Source organism: Furipterus horrens, unplaced genomic scaffold (assembly GCF_987537825.1).
Source record: "Furipterus horrens unplaced genomic scaffold, mFurHor1.1.pri manual_scaffold_6, whole genome shotgun sequence".
NCBI lineage: Eukaryota > Metazoa > Chordata > Mammalia > Chiroptera > Furipteridae > Furipterus > Furipterus horrens.
The window spans coordinates 187,061,297-187,085,732 of record NW_028327176.1 but is presented as its reverse complement, the minus strand read 5'-3'; the positions used below and the strand labels follow the sequence as shown (position 1 = coordinate 187,085,732).

General features: G+C 46.7%; 1 protein-coding gene across 9 annotated transcripts in view; it reads right to left on the bottom strand.

Annotated features, from left to right (window-relative positions):
• Nucleotides 1-24,436, bottom strand: part of ARID1B (AT-rich interaction domain 1B) — a 403,225-nt gene that overhangs the window by 11,354 nt on the left and 367,435 nt on the right. For 7 of the 9 annotated variants that reach the window (XM_090280021.1, XM_090280013.1, XM_090280015.1 and 4 more), the window contains 7 exons: nucleotides 19,566-19,675; nucleotides 18,690-18,848; nucleotides 13,001-13,210; nucleotides 9,467-9,671; nucleotides 4,394-4,532; nucleotides 3,997-4,169; nucleotides 653-803 (listed from right to left, as the gene is read on the bottom strand). In XM_090280021.1, coding sequence (XP_090136147.1) covers nucleotides 653-803; nucleotides 3,997-4,169; nucleotides 4,394-4,532; nucleotides 9,467-9,671; nucleotides 13,001-13,210; nucleotides 18,690-18,848; nucleotides 19,566-19,675 — 1,147 coding nt within the window. The remainder of the gene's footprint in view (nucleotides 1-652; nucleotides 804-3,996; nucleotides 4,170-4,393; nucleotides 4,533-9,466; nucleotides 9,672-13,000; nucleotides 13,211-18,689; nucleotides 18,849-19,565; nucleotides 19,676-24,436) is intronic. The other 2 variants (XM_090280019.1, XM_090280020.1) reach the window with 1 other exon arrangement.

Genomic DNA, 24,436 nt, shown 5'->3' with positions numbered 1-24,436 from the left:
CTGCCAAGATGCTGTCCTGCAAGGCGGCTGGGGCAGGCTGGGGCTGCTCGTTATGGAGCACGGTATCCCCCAGCTCCAGCACCCATGGGGAAGAGCGGAGACACCCGAAGAACACGCCTGCAAGAGCTCTCTGAGAACTCACACACCTGGGCCTGCCAAGGGCCCCCGGGGGACCCCCACCACACAGACTTCCCTGCGGGGGAAATGCAGGCGGGAGGGGAAGCTGTGCGCGCCCATGAGTTCCTGCTGGATCACAAGATGAGCCACATGTACAAGCTGGAGGTGCCAGTCCCAGCGTGGTCACAGAGAACACCTGAGTACTGGGAGGACTGCTGTGACATGGGACAGTCGTGGCTGTGAGCCCCCAGGGAGAAGATGTGCCCGGCACCCGGCCCCAGCGTTTTTCTAACCTACACTTCCGGGCAGTTGCTTATAGCAAACACAGTTCAACTTGGCTCCCTAGGGACAAGGTCCTCCTCCCGGTCCTGTTAGAGCTGTCCAGCGAGGGCAGCCACCTGACACTCACAGTCCTTATGAACTCTAACAGGAAAGCAGACAGTGTGTGTTAACATCGCCCCAGCTCAGGAATGTGTGGTGGAGGAAAGCATAGTTTCTAGCAGATGGTTTCACCTTCACCTTAGGAAACACTCACCTCCGATCATAGGTGGTTCCGTAGGGAAACTGCTGCCGCTGCCCCATGCCCAAACTGGACATGGCTCCGGAGGGGCTCTGGTTGTACATGTCTTGCATGCTGCTCGTGGGCATCGGCCCTTGCGTCATGAAGGGCTCGCTGCCCCCAGGCACTGTGCAATGGTAAACAAGAGACCACAGTAAGCATTTGCAAAAGCCACAGTCCCTTTCTAGTCATGTTATCCTTAGTACGGCAGGTACACCTTACCCTTAACCCACGCACGGCCCCACCCCGGGAGTGGGCAGAATCCCCAAATGTGATGGGATGCTGCTCCCATGACTGTCACCTCACATGGCAAAAGGGATTTCACAGATGTCACTGAAGTTACTCATCAGCTGACTGTGAGTTAACCAAAAGACACTGTCCAGATATTCCCTTTAAATCTGCGCCTAAAGCTCAGAGCAGCTAAGTCAGAGATGCCCTCCGCCGGTCCTGAAGATACACCTGCCTTGCAGGGGAGGGGGAGCTGCGAAAAACACCCCCTCTGGCTGACAGCCAACAAGACGCCTTATCCCACAGCTTCAAGGAACCAAACACTGCCCACAATATGAACGAGCCAAGGAGCCCTAGCCTTAGAGGAGACCTTGACCTGGCTGACACCTGATGTCTGCTGTGTGAGCCCTGAGCTGGAAACCTGGAGAACTGTGACATCGTTAAGTTTATGTTCTTTTTGGCTGCTAAGTTTGCGGCAACTTGCTATGCAGTAATACTGAAAATGAACGCAGTCCCAGGCCCCCGGTAAGTTAGTACACTTCTGAGTTCAGTTCCTCGTCTGTTGAATGAGGCTGGTGAGGAAGAGATGAAACACACTTATAAAGTCAGTTCCCTTCCCGGATTGGGGGGAAAAGTGAAAACCTTCACATAAACGCGTATCCACTGGCTCATCCAAAATCAGGATAAAGGAAATCACTAGGGAGTTAAAAATTGTTCAAGAATGGATGAGATACACTATTTCTATCGGGGGCAGTGGCAATTAGGTCAAATATGCAAATTAGCATCAGCCCAGAGCCTGAAGGAAATTAGGTCAGGCCCAGAAACTGGTCTGTAGGCAAATTAAACATTTTAACGCAAATCTTAATTGATATATAGCACTACTACCTCCTTCAGCCTATGGAGGCTGTTACTTTTATCTTACATGAGGCAAAGGCTGGTGAAAGTTCTGTGAGCTGATAAATCTGTTAGGCTGGCAGAGGTGCTGATGCGGAAGCCTGGTACTGGTAGGAGGTGTCTGCTTTGCAATGCACTCTCGCGTACTTTATCTTCATGTATGTATTTGAGGGGGGGGGTAGGGAGAAACAGAGGGAGAGAGGCATCGGTGTGAGAGAGAACCATTGACCGGTTACCTCTGGCACACGCCCCAGCTGGGACTAAACCCGCAACCCAGGCACGTGCTCTGACCGGGAATTGAACTGGTGACCTTTTGCTTTGTGGTATGATGCCCAACCCGCTGGGCCACACTGGTCAGGGTTCACATACTCTATCTTAGTTCATCTCCATCAAGCCTCAGTGGAACTAGTTTGATGTTATTTTCCATTTAATAGATGTAAAAACAGAGATGGACAAAAATTAAGGGGAGTACAGTTAAATAGTTTAATTCCCCAATATACAAGGAGTTCTTAAAAGCCAATAAGAAAAAAGACAATCAAATTTAAAAATGGGCAAACACATAAGTGGACAGTCACAGAACCAGAAAAATAAATGGCCAGTAAGTATATGAAAAGACGCACGGCCTTGCTAAAAATTAAAGAAATCCAAGTTAAACAACTGTGAGGTGTTCTCCTCTCCCAGGCTGACGGCAAACACGGACACGGCAGACAGCGACCGTGTTTCGTGTGCGAGCGGGACCCGTGCGCTCACATCAGATTCGGGCGGTGGTGGCTGACCCCGACCCTGCTCCGGTGCCCCCCCCGAGCAGCGCACTTCCAGGAGGCATGGCCAGTGAGGTCCCCTCTCACCACAGCCCGGGCTCTGACCAGCTCTGACCAGCGGGCCACTGGCACATGTGCAGCAGCTGATGGCGCTGGTCTTCCTGGAGGGCCCCTTCCTGAGACCCATCCAGGGTCACGTGGTGCCCGCGGAGCTCCATGGGAAGGCCCCCTGGCACCAGCCATGCAAGTGAAATGTCAGCTCCAGTAGGGCTCTTCACTGAGCTTCCAGAAAGGGACAGCTCCCAGGGTCCCCAGCTGACACCGCCTGGAGCAAAGAACCACCCGCCCAGCACAGAACTGTCTAAAATATGGCCCCACAACCACAGCAGGCAGACAGGCAGGGCCAAGGCTACAAGGGCCCCCGAGTCTCAGACTGGGCTCTTTTATCCACTGTCCCTCCTCTCTATGGGACAACAAGGGCCAAGAGCGGGGTCTCCACTGATGTTGGTCGTTAAATAAAAAAATCAGAGTACACAAAGTTCACTGACAGAGTAAGGTGAACTGAGGATGGAGAACTTGCCTGCACCAGGGACAGGGCTAGAAGAGAATCCATCTCCTGGGGGCTTTCTGTTTGTCTGCTTTCACTTGGCACTGACTATACCAGTATTATAAAGTAGCAAGTGAGCTGAAGTACACGGGGAAACGTGAGATGGAACTTCCTTCTTGAGCAGCTGTATCATTTATGCGATCGATAAGAACAAGTTATACAGCTACCCACTGCCTGGCAAGGTAACTCACAGTCACCTCCCAACCTCTGCAATAAGGAGATCTGTAGGCCTAAGGAAACAAGAGACACCTCTCGCTGTCTAACACAGCATAGAGGTAGGAGATTGGAATGGTTCATATTAACTTTTGAAGTCAAATTCCAAATACTATTAATTACTTTTCCATGTTACTGTCATAGTTTCAGAGTCTAAAAATGTGATACAATCCCCAACAGTACTAACCAAATGTCCTAACATATCCTTACCTCTGAGAAAAATAGCTACCTGTAACATTCACAAAACTCTTGAATTTCCTAGTTTATGGATTTATTGCATGTTTTGCAAAAATCTTTACTTGAAATAAGCAGCTCAGAAGCTTGTAAGGAAAAAGTATACATTATCTTGCTTTATGTAACACGTAAGTTTGTAATGTTAGGCTATATAATATAGGAATATATTTTATGGTTTAATTTACTTTCTGTTGGTTCCTCCCTAGCCGGGGTCTGCATGATCCTCCCCGGCACCCAGCCCCAAGCCCAGCCCATGTGGGGTGACCACCACTGGGCCGACGCTTGGTGGTGTTCAGAGCACATGTACTTAGTGTGTCTTTATGCGCATCCACTCAGAGAAGATGCCCTGCGGACCAGCCTGGGAGCGGTCCCTCTGCACTTACCTTTTCTCATTCCCCCGAAGGGATCTTTGTTGGGCTCATAGGGCACCCTGCCCATCACATCGGGCATGCTCAGGCCCTGCTGGTACGGGGCGCTCGGGGTCATGGAGTTCCGTTTGGGGAACGACGAATCGCTTGTGTCTGAGAACGGGTCGTGCACACTGACTGTACTGGTCCTGGGGGAGGATAAGAAAAATGAAGGCTTAATGACACAGCAGAAGAAAATCAGCTCATTTTGAAATCTGTGAATGTAAGAACTATCCAAAACAAATGATGTGAATAAAACTAGTAGTAGTCAACATTTAAAAACTCATTGGGAAACACCATTTCTTTTCTCTACAAAGTTTGCTCTAGAAAATTACAAGCAAATCCGATTTTGTGCGGCTCACAGTTCTTTTACCTTCCACCTTGCATTGGGGTCATCTGTCCATGAGGGGTGGAGGCCGGAGTAGGTGGCTTCAGGTCACCTGGAACCTCTGCCATCGAATTACTGCCAGTTGATTGGGGGGTCTGTGGACCTTGCAAGGATCCTGAGTTGGCTGATAATAGTAAGTAGCAAGAGAAAATGGGGAAAAAAACAAGGTTATCAAAGTAAGGTCATCCTTGCTAGCTATTAAAACAAATAAATTAAAAAAAAAAAAGGAAAGAAAACAACAAATTATAAATAGTAACAATATCCATTGCTGGTAATGATATAATAAAATTAGTTGCTCTTCCATTTCTTATAGAGGCATAATGGACATAAAACGTTATAATAGTTTTAGATGTACAATATCATAATTTGATATTTCTATCTATTGAAAAATGATCACCATAGTAAATCTAGTTAACATCCTTCAGCACACAGTTATACATTTTTTTCTTATGATGAGAACTACTCTCACATTCTTTGTAGTGAAAATCAGGAAAAGTTGCTTTAGTAAACTATTTGGAAATATACTTCATTTGTGAGCCATAGAATGTAGTTATTCTTTTTGACTGGGTAATGACTTTCCTAGGTATTTATACTAAGAAAATAATCTAGTATAAAGAAGGTTTAAGGCAGAAAAATGTTTATTTCAGTTGTTTATAATGCAGATAATTTAAATGTCTGAGAATAAGAAAAATGGGATGAAAATGCTGATAGATCAATTTGATGGCCTATTGTGATGTTTTAGAAAAAAATTAGAAAATTTAGTTGTTGTCTTGGGCAATGAGAAATGTTTAGGTTGAAAAGCAATGATACAAAATAATAACGGGCCTTATATCATATTTCAATACTTCCTCAAGGTCTAAGTGTGGCTGTGCTGTCGTTAGCAGTGATTTGGGAGCTGTGAAATCAGACTTGTTACTACAAAACACAATACTGGTCTGGAGTTCTTGAATGTCATTATCAGAGTTTTAAGACTTGGCTTTAATTGTAATTACATTATAATAGAGCTCAGAACTGAGCAGGTCTTTTCAAAATTTAAGTGAAATTCTTGAAAAATTAACCCTACCTTAGAGAAAGAACTATTTTAAGGGCTCTTACTTTAGTTTTGAACAGAGTCCTTAGTAGGTAGGTGTTCAATAGATATGGGTTTCATTTATTGATTAATTATTGAATAAATAATGGGCTTACTACATTATAGGCTCTTTTCTATGCCCAGACCCCACCATTGAACCAAATGGTCAAGGACAGCAGAATTATGGGCTACTTATAAATGATAACGTTCCATGTTATTGCTCAGTTCCCCTCTGATGCAGTTCTCACGTCTCACAACAGTGATTCTAGAGGACGCCGAGTGAAGGTGACCACTAGCGATCAGAGAGTGCACTATAAAGGTCACTGATGGCAGCGGGCCAGTCCCTCCTACTCAGACAGCCTCAGCTCAGGAGGGAGCAGGCCTGCCGTTCGGGCCTGGTCGGGGATGAGTGCTGATGAGTAGCCAACAGGCTGTGTGTTCTGTGCAGCATCTTCCCTTGGTACCCAGGACTAGTTTATAAACCACATTTTGGTGAAACCCTAGCAATGCTTATTTAAAAATGTAATAAAGGAGACAAGTAAGAGTCTTTTATAAACACGTAAGAGTAGCCCGGAGCTGGCAGGAGAAATAACCGGCATCTCACACCAAGGAGTGGGCTGCACAGCAGCCTGCACGCTTCCTTGGAAACATGGCTCACAAGGCTGGGATTTCAGAATGACCCTTATTTACAAGTATTCACATTTACAGCTCATAAAAAATTTTTTTTAAAAAGAGGAAAAATTCTTCCCTCTTGCCAGAGTTTTTTCCTTCCCTTTCAGGAAAAAAAATGAATGCAACCTCTTGAAGCTCCATTAATAGCGGAGGCTGGCACACGCTCTAGGATGTCCCCACCTTTTGCCAGAAGCTACAAATGTATACTCGAAAGTAAACAAAGGGAAGGTTACTGAAGGTTAAGTACATTCACACACTTCAGACTGTACAGCCAGACTCCTGGCTGGGAAGATAATTTACACAGCACGAACCTGGTGCCCTACTTCTGGCTGGGGCTGCGGAAGTAGGGTGAGGAGAAGGAAGAAGAGCTGATCTGTCCCAGGGCTAGAGTGACTCGAGGTCACCCAGAGGGCACCTTTGTTTATAACCTGAGCCCCTTTCTCATTTATCTTCCACTGAGGATTCCCTAGTTGGATCCATGACAGGTTTTGTGACATCACCTGTCAGCTAATAATAGAAGCACCGTGAGCCTCCTGCCAGCTGAGATGGATGGGTTTTTGGCTACAGACTCACTAATTGAATGTGGAGCTTCCTTGCCCCGCCCTCCGTTGCTCCTCCCAGGCAGGGCCCTGCGCCTCCTCTTCCCCACTGGTTCCCGGGCTGCCCCAGCAGCTGGGTTGGACATCCCTGTGGCTGTGGCTGTTCTTGAGAAGTCCGCAATCTCCGCTGGCACCTTAAAGATGCAGCTGCAGCTGGGGCCTGGCCCAGGTGGCACTCGGAGGCCTTCTTCGGCCAACTTGCTCCAGGGGCTGGAACACCGGAGAAGCCTGATCTCTGTGGGAAACCACAGGGCCAGTCCCCAGTGAAGGTCCCCATGGCCCCAAAGGGCTGAGGGTTACACCCCCCAGGGCTGACAGAACTGAATTTCAGATCCGTATAAGCCATGTCAAATCAAAACTGGAATACAGACGGATGACTTAGAATGCTCTTGGAATACAGCCAAATAACCTAGAATTTAAGTTGGTTTAGTGACCATTAAAAAAAAAAAAACCAACCTAGAATGTTTCTTAGGAATCTTAAGTTTGCCTGGACATGCTGGTAAGGAATAACCTACAATTACGTGCCTGTGGGAAAAACTGACTTCCGAGAATACACATTTTGGCTATAGATTAGACTTTAAAAATGTTACAGGATATGTGAAATCCTGACATGGCAAATTGTTGAAAATAGATTTTTTCCTTTTTTGACAATAAAAATGTTTCAGAGACAAGTTCCTTAATGACACTTCTGGAATCAGGGAGGGCACTGATCCATGGTGCTGGGGCAGCCCCTGGCTTTTGGCTGTGGACAGATGGGAGTTACTACCTCCATGACCTGTCCCTGTGTCCGTCCTGCTGAGCAGTGTGTCATGAGCAGTACACAGGACACCGCAGAGGAGCAGATGAGCCTGGTGCACGGGGGGCGCCTGCTTCCTGGGCCACACGTGGAATTCAGTGGAGGCCTGGGAAGCTTCCCTCTGCTGCTGCCTGCTTCACAGGACTTAGCTCCATCGGCACACCGAGGAGAATGGATTATCAGAAGTACATCTGCAATCCAAGCTCTTTTGTGCAGTTAAAATGGTAATGCTGCCATAAGACGGCTGCTTAAGAAAGGAGAGCACAGCAGAGCTGACTGTTCTGAGGGGTGTGTGCCTCAGCAGGATGTCTGTGCTGAAGCTGGGGCTGCCTGGGAGGACCACTCTCCAGACACAAGTGCCGACCAGCCAGCGACACCAGCTCTTTCTGGGAGAATAAAACGCACCCTCAGGTCTTTTCAGACTCACCACTTCGGTCCCTACACCCTACTGGGTTTTTATTTTGGAAAAATAGTTTCAGAGCTGTTCGTAGGCAGCTTGTTTTACTCTGTGAATATAATGTTGTAAGATTTTTAAAATCAGGGTTCACAGTTTTTCAGGTAGACTGTAACTGGCAAAGGCTTCAGATCTTCAAGGGTAGGGTTAGAGAGGAGGATTTCTACTTGCTCTCAGAAGTGACAGATCTAAATCTAGGCATATTCACTACAAGTGTTTATATGAGACCCCTTGATTAGCAATCTTAGGTGTTAGCACTGCCATCTAGACAGCAGCTAAACTGAGAAAGAAACAACTTCTTTCTTTGGTTCATGGATACTATCTTCCAGGTGTTAACATTTTACACGTTATAAAGGTACTTCAAAAACAGGCGGGTGAGTGCGCTGGGTACAGCACAGCCAGAAGGCCGGAAGCAAAGCCCCACTCTTCCTGTCACTACCGATGCGACTTTGGGTCAGTTCCTTATGCTTCAGGCACCTTTGCTGCCTTACGCGTTTTAATCAGCGTCTGGCACACTGTCAGTGACCAGGAAACAGTGGCAATGAGCGCTACCATTTCACCCCAGGGCAAGCCTACGCGACAGGAAGCGGCAGGTACGAGCAGCCCCACCTCACGTGCTGGACAGGTGGGTAAGTAAGGGCTGTCCAGGGCTTGGCTGTGGCAGAATTGGACAAGTCCGTGTCGACTTGAATTTGAGAGAGGTCACCACCCAGAACACGGATGATGCAAATTTCCTCTCATCTCTGATTCTGTATTTATCAGAATATAATGATGCAGTAATTGCAAATTTTAAACACTAGCAGGTAGAACGGGGGCAGGCAGGAGGGCTGAGAGAATGCAGGGTTGCCAGCAGTTGCGTGGAGAGACAGGAGCCAGGCAGGGATCAAGCTGGGTTTGAGTTTAGGGGACGCGCCATTATCCCTAACTCTCCTGACCTCTCAATCCAAGCTGACTGGACTATCCTGTCCCCACCATGACAGTCTGCTGAATTCCCTCAAGGTGACGACTTGCGGGGCAGGGCCCTGAAAAACGAAGTCCAGATTCTACTGCACTAACGTGCAAGTCTGAGTGCTCCGGAGAGAGCGGGCAAGTGCCACCTGTCCAACTGCAGGGGGGCACTTTCAGGGTGCACACGTGCCAGCACAGCTTACTGGGTTAGTCCTCTGGAGAGAGTTGGGTGGACTATTTCAAAATACTTGTGTAAGGAATAAAAGTATACAGCTCTGAATTCCAAAGTCTATTTTGACTATATAAGGTAAAGCTAAAGAGTGGTGCCTTCAAAGTGTGGAACAGAAAGGACACTACACCCAAGTTTAGTTTAGTCTCTCTTCCCCTGGACGCTGCCCACGGAGGCACAAGTAAACAGAACGCCCCTTCCTCTGCTGCATGACTCTCTGTGGCTGTGTGCGTGCGCGCGCAGCGGTCACAGTCATGGTCACCGGGCAGAGGGTGCAGTGCTCCCATTTACCAGGAGATGGCGGCTGCAGCTTGGGCTGCTTCTTGGTCTCCCCGGTGCTGAAGACTTCGGGCGGCGGCTCCTCCCCGCGCTCCGTCTTGCACTCAAAGGCAAACAGGTACTGGATGTACTGCTTTTTCAGGGAGCTCGCTGCGCTGCTCGAGGTGCCCACGTTCAGGTTGGTTGCCAGCTCACGCCACTTCTTGTTTTTATTAACCTAGTAAAAAAAACAAAACCCCCCCCAAAGAACGGCAGGGTCATAGGTTTGCAGCAAAGTAGCTTCTTTAAAGCCAGGAGACAAAAAAAGCACTTAACGTCTTGGTTTACATTTTTTTCCTTTGCCTCTTTTAACTAATGCTCATTACTCCCACTCAGCAGTGCAAAGGCGGCGTTTACAGTTATAAAACCATTAAGGAACCTGCTGAGAGCTCCATAAAAAGCATTGTGCGTTGGGGTTCCACTGCCTGGTGCATCTTTCTAACACCAGAGCTGGTGCCACTCGGAGCCAGCTATGTATGCATCCCTGAGCAACTGTACGCTGTTGGTCATACTTGGCCCCATCCCACTTCTAATAAAAAAAAGAAAAAAAAAAGTGTCTAACAGCTAATTTAAAAACCAGTAACAGAATTATTTTGCAAGTTAGGTGTTTCAGCCTTGACATGAAAAAGGGTTTCCTTCCAACAGCCACAAGCTCCCTGGAAGATGAGCCTGTAACCCGGCCGCGGCCACCCTCTCACACAAGGCTTTCTTATGGTGTCGAGCAAAGGGAACAAGGGCCTTGACCAAGTGACTCCGTTCCTTGACCAAGTGACTCCAACTTACATGCCCAGCACAAGCCATCAAACCTGGCTGGGCTTTCAATCTACCAGCTGGCCTCCAGGGCAGTCCCCAGGGGGCTCGTGAAGGGGCGGGAGCATGTGGGACTGTCGGGGACCCCACTTACCCTCAGGCCAGAGGCAATATGGTTTGCAAAATCAGGGGAAAAAACCCTGCTGTGTTACGTAAGGATTTTAGGCATTATTTCACCCTTTTGGTTCCTGCTGGGGAACAGCGTGATGGCGGGTTAAACACATGAGTGAAACATGAATACCCGCAAATACCTGGGGATTATTCTGTCTTGGCTGCCCTGGCTGGTTTGGCTCAGTGGATTGAGCGTCGGCCTGCGAGCTAAGTGTCGCTGGTTCGATCTTCCAGTCAGGGTACATCAGAGAAGGAAAACTGACTCCAAAAAACCTCCGCTGCCTTGCGGCATACCTCTTCAGGGGAAAGGCTAAGGGAGTAAACCCCGACAGAAAATCCGGAGCCGGAGTCCCTAAGGCGGTTTGACGTTGTAGTCAACACCGGCAACTCCTGCGGCGCACCTGAACCCAAGCTGTATCGACTCCGTCTTTCCCTTGGACCCTTCAGCTGCGAAGAGAGGGGGGGTCTGCTGCATGGGCAACAGCAGACCCTCCATATTACCCTGCCCAGGCTCTGTAGCTTCAGCGTCATCACAAGATGTCGATTCAATACGGGAGGAGACAGATACCATGTCACTCCCGAGTCGGACTGCACAGCCATTCTCGGCGGTGCAGATAGACTCTTGAGAAGCTACACCATCGTCTCTCGAGACGGACGGCTGCCGATACGATACGATTCTGCCTTCGCATGCATCCTGCATTCAGCAGCATGGGGAAGAGTTAAGGGCACAAGTGGTTTTTAATGAAATGTTAAATTTTTGGATCCAAACTTTCTCACAAAGCTCTTTACATCCACTTACTTAGTACAAACGGTGCACAATAAACCGCAGAACGCTCACGGGAGTGCTCCATGCCGCTCTCGGCACCTGATGCCAGTCCGCAACAAGCAGGCCCATGGACTGCCGCAGGAACTGAACAGAGCACTGCCTGGGGCGCCCTGACACACAAGGCGCTGAGCTGTGTGTGGCTGCAGCAGCTGCGCTGAGCACATCTGGGGGTCCCCAGATAGAGGTCAGGATGGGGCGTGAGCGCCCGTGGCCAAGCGTGTACCGCTGAGTCACAGCTACACTCAGGCAGCCCTTATGAGCCAAGCCGGCAGCCTCGTTGGCAGACCCAGCCTGGTAATGCACACAACTGAGAGCCAGAGCAGGGGGTTCTGACAGACTGCACCCTTCTGTGACAGTGACCCCCAACTGTCCAGTATCCTGGGGATTCTAAAAAATCCACATGAGGAGACTATGTGCAGAGGGGGGAGGGCAAGGGGTCTAGGTGCAGAGGGAGAGGGTGCGTGTGCATTCCGCTTTTCCCCCGGCCGACGACCACTCACACCTGGTGTGCAATGCACGACTCCCCACCTGACCGCACAGAGCCTTAGATGAAAGTAATGGTTTCAGGTGTAGGTCTCAGGTCCCCAGTGGGTGGGATGGGGCACCTCAGGGAGAACAAAGGCCTCCCATGCACCCCCAGAGTTGTGCAGCACTGAGACCAGGGGAGACCTGTGGATCTGATGACTTGCCCTTGGACAGTCCGTTACCTGCACCACCTGGGTGGGAGGCAGGGTTCCTCACTGTGTGTAGGCCACCTGGTGCCCACAGTGGCTCCCTTCACTGATCTGGGTGGGAGCCCAGCTATCGACAGGTTTGAAAAGCTCCCCATGTGACTCAAACGCCTGGCTAGGCCTGCAAACCACGGCTGACGGGGGAACAGGCACTCTGGATTCAGGCCTGGCCCCACACCATCGCACCTCATTTTGTTAGTTTCCTCGTCTCTTCTTTGGGGCTGATGGCCGCTGCATGTTATAGGGATTTACAAAGGCAAAGGCAATGGCTTATGGGAGACCTGGCGCCCAGCAGGAAGGGGCACCTGAGGGTCAGTGCCCTTCCCTGTTCTCCCTGCAGGCTTGCACACACCTGCCAGACTCCATGCTAAGGGCAGGGCTAGGACTCAGTGAGGATTGTGGCCTTGAAGGTAGGACATTCAGGGGGACATGCCCTGAGAGTCTGGCCAGCCCAGGGCAGGCACCTGCACAACCCCGAACACAAGTGCCTCCTGATATTCCGCACCCCAAGCACCACTTGGCCCACTCTGACCCAGCCCTGTGAACAATGACAGCGCTGATTCCCTGTTGCCCAGGTGTTGGGGACATGGTTTTACAAGTGTGACTTAGTTTTCTGGATTATTGCTCTGGACAGAGGGAAACAGTAAATATTATTTATAGCTGATCCAGACGATTAATTTGGTTATTTGCAAACCATTTCTGGGGCATTTACTATGAAACCCTAGCAGATCCCACAGAACTCTACAGTTGTCAGGGATCCTAAAGAAAAACCTAGCCCAATGTCTCACTGTACAGATGAGAACTGAGGCCCATAGAATGACCTCCTGAGATCGCGCTGCCAGTTGGCTACAAACCCAGGGTTGCCAGTCCCAACGCTGTCCCCTGTATGGATTCCCACGAAGGTGATGTTCCCACAGGCTTGGCTTTTTCTTTGTGAGAACATGACCTGAGTCTACATTCAAAGAAAGCTTTGCTGTTATAGCTTATCTAGAATGTCCCCTTATCGACCATTCACTCCTTCACCCTTACCTGGGCCAAACCTCCGATTTCTTTGACGCAGACGTAGAGTCGGAACAGGTCTAGGGGCTTCTTGCCCACGGCAGGCAGACTGGAGACAGGGGAGCCTCTCTCTTCCATGAAGGTAAGGTAGCGGTCGACCCACAGCTTTCTCTCTGGCTCGTTCCCCAACTCATACACCTTTGTGATCTTTTCCCCAGTGGTGGAGGAGGAGCTGGACTTCTGGAGCCCAGAGGTGCATTTGGGGAGGGGCGATGGTGGGTAGAGGGAAAGGGAAGAAGGTGAGAAAAAAGCAGTGAGCTACCAAACACAGACGGAGAAGAAATTTAAAAAACTACTGCTATCACACAACAGTTAGGAATGAAGGCTACTAGTTCAGGCACAAGTATACATTTCTTAATTAAGAATTTACTTTGACTTTAAACAAAGGCCCAAACTCCCCCTTTTACATGCTTAAAAAACGAAAACCTCTTTTACTTTATTGATATAAGCATTGAATCCCAGAAGGCAAGATTCCAATGACGCCTCATGTCATTTTTAAAAACAAAAGGGTGTTTAGCTTACAGAATGATCACAACGAATTTAAAATGTCCCATGTCATATTAACTATATAGACTCTACTTTTCCTTGTCAAAATAAGAATGGCCAATGTGTGTCTCCATTAAAACTCTCAGTCACATGGAAGAAGAGCAAACACATGGGACTTGGCTGACAATAGGAAGTTGTGAATCAGGGGACCCAGGGCCTTGGGCTCACGCTAACCTGAGTGCTTTGTAAACTTACGGCAGCAAGTCATGACGACCAGCCTTCCCTACCTAAGATGTCTTAAACTTCTCTGCCATGGTGGAGGCCTATTAGACAATTATTTTAATAGACTTCTTAGGTAAGCACGCTTTAATCATGAACACATGCTATTTCATAGTCCCAGCGTATCTATAAATATAGCCCATGTACTGATGCTCTAATTCTTGGTCTATTATCTTTCTAACTGTACTCGACACTAAAAGGTTGGAAGTTGCTGTTTCTGCGCACTTGAAGCCCACTCTCTGAATTATGTGATGTGGGAAGGGAATACTTCTAGCCCTAAGCATAGCTCCCTTTCTTTTATGTCTCTATACCTGTAATAATATTTGTGTACTTGTAATAGCTTGTAATTCTTGGGTTATTGTACAAAATCACTTCTAAATTCCCTACAAAGATTTCCTTGGAACAGTAATTGACTTCATTCAGTCATGCTTATTTACTAGGTTATCATTTGCCACACATAGCCATTATTTAGATGGAGTTTTTCTTAACTTTTCTGCATTAAATTTGGCTTAACATAATTTTAAACATATTGCTGAAATTTTGGGGGTTAAATAACATGATTGCCATTGAGGTTTGATTCGACCTTGTTTAGCACGATGATCCCCAATAAAAGCAGGGCCTCAGCAAGGAGGCCTGAGAATAAACCCACAAAGCTGCTGACTGGCAGCTTTTCCTCCAATCAACATGTAATTCTCCCAAGCTATTTTCACTGAAATTTTAAGCCTTCACAGCTCTAGGAGTATTGAGGCATAAAGTCTTTACATCAAATATATAGAAATGGTGATAGAGCTGATGTAAATAAGAAAAAAAGGAGCAGCAGGATAAAAACTAGTGTGATCTTTCAGAATTTACATCGATGCTGAAGCTGAACTGCAAGTCAGTGACTTCAAAATCACTTCAGATAAGAGCTTAAAAATACAGGCACACATTTCTATTGTTGACATTGCCCTGTACGTTCCAGAATATGCAGTGCGCCATACAGGCAGCTGTAACATCTTAAAATTCATTTCCCTATTCTTATAGCCAAGGAGTATTTGATTACGAGAAAAACTGTCCCCACATTTGATACCACGTTCTCATACTGACGACACGTCAGGAGCGTTCTCAGCATTAACGGGGTAGTTATCATCAGGAGGCTTCTGACGCCTAGTATTGATTTTTTTTTTTTTTTTTGGAGGTACACAAAAAAGAAAATGGATCTAAAGTTTTAAAATAAATGAAAACTTGAAGTAGGGACATGAGGAAAAAAGCAGTCTTATCTAAAATCAATTAAAAAAATCTCAACCTCCCTCCTGCATTTCATTTGTGAAAAACTACGAAGTTTCAGATTTGATTTCAGTGTAAGAGAAATGAAAGCAATCATTTTGATGTAAAATTACTCTCTCAATATCCTGAATATAAGATTCAACTGCCACTTCTGAATCCAAACTCGGAAAGGCTCTGGAAGAAGTTACTCGGGACCCCAGCGACGAGGCTCGGAGAGGGTTTGCTCCTCCTCAGGGAAGGAGTGCGTTCTCCTAACCTGAAGCAGGTCTCAAATTAGCTTGACTATACATATTTTAACTTCTTTTACTTTTTTTGTTAAATGAACTTAAGTTCAATGTCTGCTTATCTCAATTTGTTCTCTTAAAATTAGGAAAACTTAATGAAGATCGTAGTTCACAATAGAATCATTTTCTTTTTCACAGTTTTTAGAGCTTCAAAAAAGCGTTTTCACGGCGCCACGATGGAGGCAAACGCATCTGGATGAAGAGGCCGTGGTCAGGCTCTGTTCCTGTCTGAGACCCTAAGACGTGGCCCCCATCCCAGCTCCCTCGCTTCAGTCACACAGCAGGCTCCCCGGCCCTTGGCGGCACCGGCCTGCACGGTGCAGAAAAGCCCATGTTCGGCACGGGCTTGTCTGGCTGCGCTCCTCTCTCCTGCCCTGCCTTTAGCCCCTGCTGACCTGGAATCACCAGCAGTGACTACACACTGAAGGTGCTCGGTAGGTACTCCTTCGACGAATGAACGCTCACACGGACAGAAAAGGTATGAAAAGCCTGGCACCATCCAAATAAGAGTTAACAGCTGATTCAACTATCTTACAGAAAGCATTTCTGTGAGCATGGTGCTAAGCGAACGTGGACGAATGTGGACACTATCTGGGGAGACAGAAGCTGAGATGGCATCGGGCCCACGGCCGCCACTTAACCTCTCCACGCCCGGCCTCGGGGTCTGCTTCCTAGCTGCAGACCAAAGCCCGTATCTGGGCGTCCGGGGAGAGAAAAAGGACATGAGGAGAAACAGAAGCCTTATGAAATCAAGAGTATCGCTGATCAGGCTGAACACAGGCCTTCTGCCTCAGACGTTAGCTATGCTGTGACGTTTGGATAAATGTCATGATACACTCTACCCACAGACAACGTGTCAGCTAACTGGCTCTGCGGAAAGAGGGGTTAACCTCCTAGGACCATCTCATTCTGCCGCCGTGTGTAAAAGCCGTGTCCTGCTGAATGAAACTGCCGTGGAGTCCAGGCAAAGGAACAGGCTTGCTGGAAAATCACAGCAAGACACGTTATAGAGCCACAAATGTTTTCCTTGCATGTAATTTAATTAAGGCCATAAGTACATCTTTCCTGAAGTCTTTTAGGCAGATTTACATTTCCGCAGTCTTTACCATATGCCTGGTAATATGTGTATGTGCAAATGTTTATTTTTATTTTAGAATGTTTTGTAACAACACAGTGTTGGTCCACAGCGCACTGTCAAAGCACAGAATATCTTCACTATTTAGCCCACGTCAGGCCTGCTACTAAACAGGCTTTACCAGGGACACTGGTAAAGGCAACTCTAAGTACAGACTGACGTCCATCTCCGACAGAGCAGGTCTATATTCCTAAACTGCCACACCTGCAGTGATCTGATAGCAGAGAGAATCTGAGGTCCTTCATTACAATCTCCTTTGGTCCTTTGTGGAATTAGCATCTCATTCAACAGAATGGCTGTCTTCTCATCTACGGCAATCACCTCCCACCTCCCAGCTGCAGCTTTTCCTGTTCTTACCTACCGCAGGAGCCAAAAGTTGGCTTGTAAACTCTTAAAATGGTTAGGGCACCAGAAAAGGTCATGTATGTAGAAATACTTAGAAAAAAGAGAAAAGTCATATGCAATTTTAAGTATGATTGTATTATAATCAGAAAACAAAGTTCACAATTCAATTTGCTTTTTTTCTTGTATTTAAGTAGAAAGTGGGAGCATGTAACTAGGAAGTTAAAATACAATAAAGATCTAATTATTCTTTGTAATTCAGAAATCAGCAAGGTGGAGTTTTTTAACATCTAGTCTAACAGTAGTCTTTGTTTTTAATAAATTATTGGTCTTTATTATTACATTATGGTTTTAAAGATTTTCAATCTGAACAATTTTTTCGTCTGAGCCAACATACAAATGTTTTTTGAAAATTATAATTGGAGTTCTGCCTGTTAACTTGAGAGAATTACTGATTAAAAAACAAACAAACAAACAAAACGCTTTTCTTAAGATTAAAACAAAACACAAACCAGGGTAATTATGAGGAAACCCCCACAATGGTGGATGCCTTCTGAGATTCAAAGCAAATAACACAAAGACATCGAAATTCGGAGCTGTGTTCTCACTCCCGTTAGCTCTGCCTAACCCATCCTAGAAGCGTTTTTCACTTCATTTTGGATGTTGCAACAGTGAAATGTCTACAGAGAAGGTAACAGCGAATATCTACTGTTTCTTCCTCTGAAAAGGAAAATGCTGGTTAGACTAGAGCAAATATTTACTGGAACCACCAACTCTTCAAACCTTCAGCTCAACTGGTTTAAACCATCAAGTGGATAATTAATAGCCCCCTCCTTCTGGGGTCTGACTAGATGGCCAGAGTCTGCAGTTAAGAGTCTTCTCCAACTTATTTTCCAATATGCCGTCTTATAAAAATTCATGTTAATTAAGCTTTCTTGACAAGTAACTGCACATTAAGGTTTTTTTAAAAAAAGATCTTTTGATTCATTATATAAATATAAAATAAAGGTTACTACAGGGCCATTTCTTTTTAAATGGCACAGAGTTAATTTCTTTAGTAGGAAAATAAAGACTCTATGGGCAGAAGAACATAAAGGCTAAAAAATTCCCTTATATACACATTATAATTTTTGTTTTTAATATAGCATTTGGAAATCAACACTTAATTTCAAGATTATCAACAGTCCTGTGCAGGATATAATTTTTCATCTCAACTGATTCTAATGTAGACACACATTAAAAACCTAAAAGTAGCATTCCAAATAGTCACATGCACTAATATTTCCACAACGTTTTTGTTAATTTCTGGTAAGTGGATTGAAACAAAGCAGAACTGATATTATGCTAAACTGTGCCCAGAGTGTAATGTTTATATTTCCAGGTAGGCAGTTTTGAAATAAGATGTTTCAGATACAACAGCCCATGAAAGATTTAGGCCAAATGCCAAACTTGTCATTTACTCCATAGCTGCTTATTAGTTCTCATGTAAATGGAGAACTTGTTTTAAATTTCTTAACTTTCTTAGTTGCACAACGAATTAGACATTTAAACAAAGTGACTGTGTGAGGGAGTTTGGACCCGGTAACACCATCGCATGCTTGGTACAGAGGTGCTTCTTTACAGCAGTGGTTTCATTAGTTTCATTAACAGAAATCAACTTCTATGATGCATATCAACTTTACTCATTTTGTTACTGATACAGTTATAAAGAAATCCCTTTCATGGACAAATTATTGAAGGAAAAGTCTTATAAAACAAATAAATATGCAAGCATTAAAGTAGAATTAGTTAATTATCAAAAAACCCCGGAAAAAAAAAAACCAAAACAAACAAAAAAAAAACCACACAAAAAACCAGAGCCACTTACAGGGCTTGATGGAGTCTTTGGCCAGCCTGGGCTGCTAATGCTATCACTTTCATCTCCATGAAATGAGGAGATGCTAGCAGAGCTGGGGGACATTGGGGAAGGGACTGGCAGGTTGCCGGGGGTTGGGGGCTGAGAAATACCCTGAGAGCTGTAGCTATCCTGTGGTAGAGGAATAAAAAAAAAAAAAAATGACAAAGGTAGGGCAAACTTTATTTAAGATAACAAAAAGCACATCCAGTTTAACAGACCAATTATATATATATATAATATATATATATATAAAGACATGTACGAACAACACATACAAAAACACACACATAAGGTATTAAAACAGCATTCTTAATTAGTATAACTTGGTAAGTTTGCTGGATGCTGGATAAGGCCACTAAGCCACCATGCTTACTTCAAGCTTACATGGAATGCTGAGCATGGGTTACCCCTTATGAAAGAAAGAAAGAAAAAAAAAAGCTGTTCACCTTATTTATCAAATAAGGCAGGAAAGCAAAATATTAAGTATGTTGTTGTTGCTGAGGCGGCCAAAACAGGAAGCTATAAACTGAAGGCAGAGAAAATGGCTGCAAGAATCAAAACCAGGCAAGACCCCTTACTTCTCCCCAGCCCCAAAGCATTTCTCTTAGGTGGGTCTCGTCCCTCCACCCCTCTCCCACGACCGTGAGTTACTGCCATAGAACTAGTAACTTTCAGATCCACACCATGGGGGGGGGGGGGGAGACTACACACATGTTGCACAGAATGAAGGCATGCAGAGAGAAGAAACCAAACGGAAGACAAAGTGTCGGCCAACACCAGTGATCAAGAACACGGCAGCTTTAGCAAGGCAGCCCCCACACCACGTGCAGAGGAGAAAGGAAATACCTTCGCCTTGCTCTCAGGCTGTGGAGTGCCTTCTTCTTTCCCGTCTGCTTTGAGAGGCAGGGGCAGTTTGGATTCACCAGGAGACATCATATCTGCAAGACCCATAGATGCTAATCGAAAACAGGAGAAAGAGTTTAGGATTATACATGTGATTCGTCAGGCTGAGCTCCTGCTAACACAAGTTATGGGGTGATGCACGGGGCACCCCAATTTCCCTTGACGGAAGAAAAGGAAAAAGAAATCTTAACTCAAGAGCACACCAATTTCTGAAAGCGCAGCAATTTCTGAAATCTAAATAGCCTAACATTCTGGCAATCCTTTACCTTAACAAACAACAACAACAAAAAGGAATCATTTACCCAAGACCCAAACCATTCACAGTCAACTTCACAGAAATATTATTTAATATAGTGGTGGTGAGTGGACATAAGCCCAATCTTTGAATTGCTCATCAGGTGTTGAAAGCAGATGTTGGCTGAGTATATTTTTCACCTGGTGACTAAAGGATGTAGTGCTTTCTTAATTTCCTAAACTCACATAACCCACAGTTTGTAAAATCATTTGACACCTTATATTGTTTCATTTGGAAATCTTATCCACCGCATGTGACCTAGTCTATAATAACAGAAGACAATCGTAACATGACCTTGAAGACAATGATCAAAAGCAAGTTTTGAAGGAAAGAATTTCTAATTATTTTGCAATGGGGCTGGTTTCCTTGCAGCCTGGGGCACTGCATACATTTATTCAGGCCGTAGCAGAGCTCAAATGCCCAGTCAGACACCCACAGCTCAAGGGTCAACGTGACAACCCCGGGCAAAGCTCATTTCCTATCTCTGGCTCAGAAGTTCAATCAAGTTCATCTACACATTAGAATGAAAGGGTCACCAAAGAAAAAGTGATTTATACATACGTATTGCCAATATGAACAGACATTTTCAAGTGAAAAGTATGAGTTGGGATTTCTTTCTGAAGGGAGAGCAAGGCCACAGCGGGGAACGGGTGTACACACCCAGGGAATGACAGCGGAGTACCTACAGAACCCCACTGTGGAGCCATCTGCTCAACACTGGGCTGTGAGTGGATCCCAGACAGACGTGTGAGGACAGATGGGGAGGAAGAGGAAGATGGAGAGAACCGTGAGCCTCAGAAGTGAGCGAAGACCAGAAAAATTTGTTTCAAAATGGGGTAAACCTGAGGTTTGATGGACAGGACCCACTTTACATCCTGCAAACGAGGGCTGGCTCTAGCCAGGCAGTGCACGTGGAGCATGATGTGCCAAAAAAAAAAAGAAAGAAAAAGGAAGCTTTAAAAAAAGGCTCCACAGATTGCCCACTACAAAACGATTATTGCACATATTCGTGTATTACTATGTTTTAGAAAATAATTAGTTTTAATTACAGCAGTGAGAGAGTGAGCAGGGCTCTGGCGAATTAGCTGGCAAGCTCCGTGGTGCTAATTTGCTAATATCGTTAGCATCACTGCAGGTTGAGACCAGAGGTCCTGCCAAAAACGCCTGCCCTGCCACGTGCCCAGTTTACATGGGCACACTCAATGGTGCGCTCTGCAATGCCTGTTTTCTAGTGGCTTGTTTTTCAAAGCCCATTTGCAGCCCAGTCAGCCCTTGAAGCCCTCACCACACACACAAATCATAATTGGGATGTTTTTCTTTTTTTTTTCAAATTACTTTCAATACTTAGACTTTAAGAACTGGAACAAAAAGCTTTTTCAAGAGATGCAGCTGCAGAGAAAAATCTATTGGGATCAGCTAAAAACGCTGTTATTTTTGTGAATGTGTGAAACCTCAAAAAAGCAGCTGAGAGATATCACAAGAAGTCTGCCTTGTCGCTTTCGGGCGGTTTTATCTCTGGGGTCTAGCAAGATATGAATTGGTCAATCTGTACATTGAGACAGACTGTTTTTAGAAGAATAGAAGTGGGGGGGGGGGAGCAGGATGAGCATGGAAAGACAGGCGTATTTATAGAAAGTCCACATGTCCTTGCTAGCTATTCAGTGGGTTCAAAGGAACGACAGCCGCACAATTCCAGAGAAAGTGGCAAAGTCACGAACACACGGCTTCTGCTAAGTCAGTCCTTCTCCAAAGGTTATAACAAATAGTTTTGTCAGTTTTTATTATATTATGCCTAAATATTATTTAAAAAATAAAGAATAGTAGTTCCTTTCTTTGTGCATTAAATGTGTTAATGTACACAAAAGCAATTTTGAAGCATAAGGAACTAGGTCAATATGTATTATGATAAATAATAATTTATAGATTTAAAAATCAGACTTAGATGAATATAAGCATATATATATTGATTTGAAATTCTCCAAATTCTTCATTTAAAAAATAGAAAATGTTATATATTTTTAAACGGGCAAACATGAAGACTGTCAAAATTGCAAAGCTTTATTATTTTGATAGATAAATAAGGATAGGATTCAGAGTAATAGTAGAGTACTCCTGCCTTACAATGTAAATTTTATCCTACTAAAGGGACCATAAGGTTTCTCCTGACTGTGGCTTTTCCTCTTCTTTTGTTGAAATGCTTATTTTCCACTTCTTAGTAGAATTCTCTGTGAATCACGTAAAGAGCCACATGCCTCCCAGGGAAATGGGACTCCAGGGGCACTATTTTTTTCTCCTTTGCCAGAAAAGAAAGGCCACCACTGTTACAAGATGTGTTAAATCAAGGCACCCGAGTCCAGTATGTAAAGTCAGACATAAAAAGGGCAGCGAGGGACCTGTGGGTGGGACAGCTGCGGAGGGCTGGAAACGCACTGACGGCACTCGCCTGTGGCTTTACTGTTGGAATTTAAGAGCCAGAATGATTCCTTAAAGTAAGTGTGGGTCAAGGTCCTCAGGCAGCTATTGCACCCTGGATTTAATATATTCAAAAAGAACATAAAAAACATGTGGTGTGAGTAAAAGTGAACTTAAACATTCATTCCTACTCTCCCGACTTCTTTCTCGGTCTGCTTGCAAGACTGCAAAACCATTCCCAGAAGATGGTAAAACGGGACCAGAAAAGCACACACTGTTCTTTTCTTTCCATGACAAATAATACACCATACCTTGCAAAACATTTTATTCCTTGTTTTTGAAAACACAAAAGGGCCTGTTGATGTGTACCCATCTGTTGATATGATTCATGACTGTTTTTATACGTGGCAACTATATAAAGAACACAGCACACACACACACACACACACACACACACGTGTCCAGATCAGCAAGGCCCTGCAGGACCCCGGGACGTCCTAGGCCGGCGTGCCCCCCGAGATGGAGGACTGCACCCCACCCTCGCAGCGGCCCCCACGGGGCGAGACAGAGGGCCGTGCCCCATGCTCGCAGTGGCCCCATGGGGGGAGAGGCAGGGCCGCACCCCAAGCTCGCAGCGGCCCCCATGGGGCGAGGCCGAGGCTGCTCCCCACGCTCGTAGCCGCCTGCACCGCCAGGCCTCACGGCCCCCCGGGAAGCCGCGCCTCCCTCCTGGGGACCCTCACTGCCGAGAAGCCCCGCCAGGTGCTCGGTATAATCACGCTTCTACCAGTTCAAGAGCCGCGGCTTCGTACTTTATCAAGCCTTCCGTACTTCTGGGGTGCGGCGGCGGTTCACCTAAGATCATTAGCTGGGGCAAACAAACGCCAGCCGCAGTGATAAACCACCTGACCCCCCGCCGCGGTGCTGAGACCCGGACTTCCCGCCTGAAGGGCCCTGAAGTCTCAGGCGGGGCGCAGCTCCTCTCCACCCGGGCGATGCGCGCTCTCGCCCCACTTCGGGACCCTCAGCCACACAAAGCTGCCAGGGGCTGTCGAGCAGAACACCTCCAAGTCCAGCTTGGGGGCGCACCTGTAAAAGTTACCTGCGGGGTCTGCTGGCAGGGTGGCTTCCTGCCCTCGGCCCCCGCCCCCCACTTCTGAGGGGGCCCAGGACTCCGGAGTTTTAATAAGCATTCGGGGCCTCTGCACGGTCGCTCTCGGTTTCTGGGAAGGCTGAAGGAAGCCGAGGCAGCGGCGGGGCTGCGGCTGCCGTTTCCCAGGCCCGAGCGGAGGGAGCAAGTCCGCCCCGTCCTAGGCGGCCTGGGGCAGGGCACTGCGGCCAGTGCACGAAGATCACCCCTGGAGTCGTGCCCCGCAACTCAGAAAAGAAAGCGTGGCGGGCACGCGGAGGCTCACTTCCGGCGGCAGCTCACTTCCGGCACCGGCTCACTTCCGGCACTGGCCGGAAGTGCCCGCACGCAGAGCGACGCGCAGCCACAGGCGCGAGGCGCGCGTCCCGGAACTGAGTTGTCTTCCGAAGGCTGATGGCTCAGACGCGGGCTCGTGAGTCTTATGTGACTACAGAGGTTTACAAAACGCAACACAAGTAAGTGCCTCGTAACTAACACCGCCACCGTTATGTCAGGGTGTATTAACAAGGTCATAGGTCACTGAACATTTTGCCCGTAGTAAATGCAAATATTCTTTCCCCTCCTTTAGAGGTAAATTCCCCACTGCTGACCATCCCACCTCCCCAGCGTTTTTACTGAAGTAGTTGTCACGTTCACACGCACAGTGACGCCATTTAAAGAATCACCCGCCCCCTGAAGCCCGGAACAGTCCGTCCCTGCACGGGAGGGCTTTTCTGGGCCCTGCTCGGCGCCTACAGCACCACTGTTTGAACTCCGCAAAGAGGGTGCTGAGCGACAGTGGCCTCAGCCGCTAAGTGACGGCCAGAGGGCCCCGCTGCCAGCCCCGGCCGCGCTCTGTGCCGTCTCCACTCACCGCCGGTCTCTGCTGGTGTCCCTGGGGAGTTACGTCCGCGGGCCCAGACCACGCAGACCGAGGGGACAGTGATCCAAGCCGTTTCTGGCCCGCCTCTAGAAAAG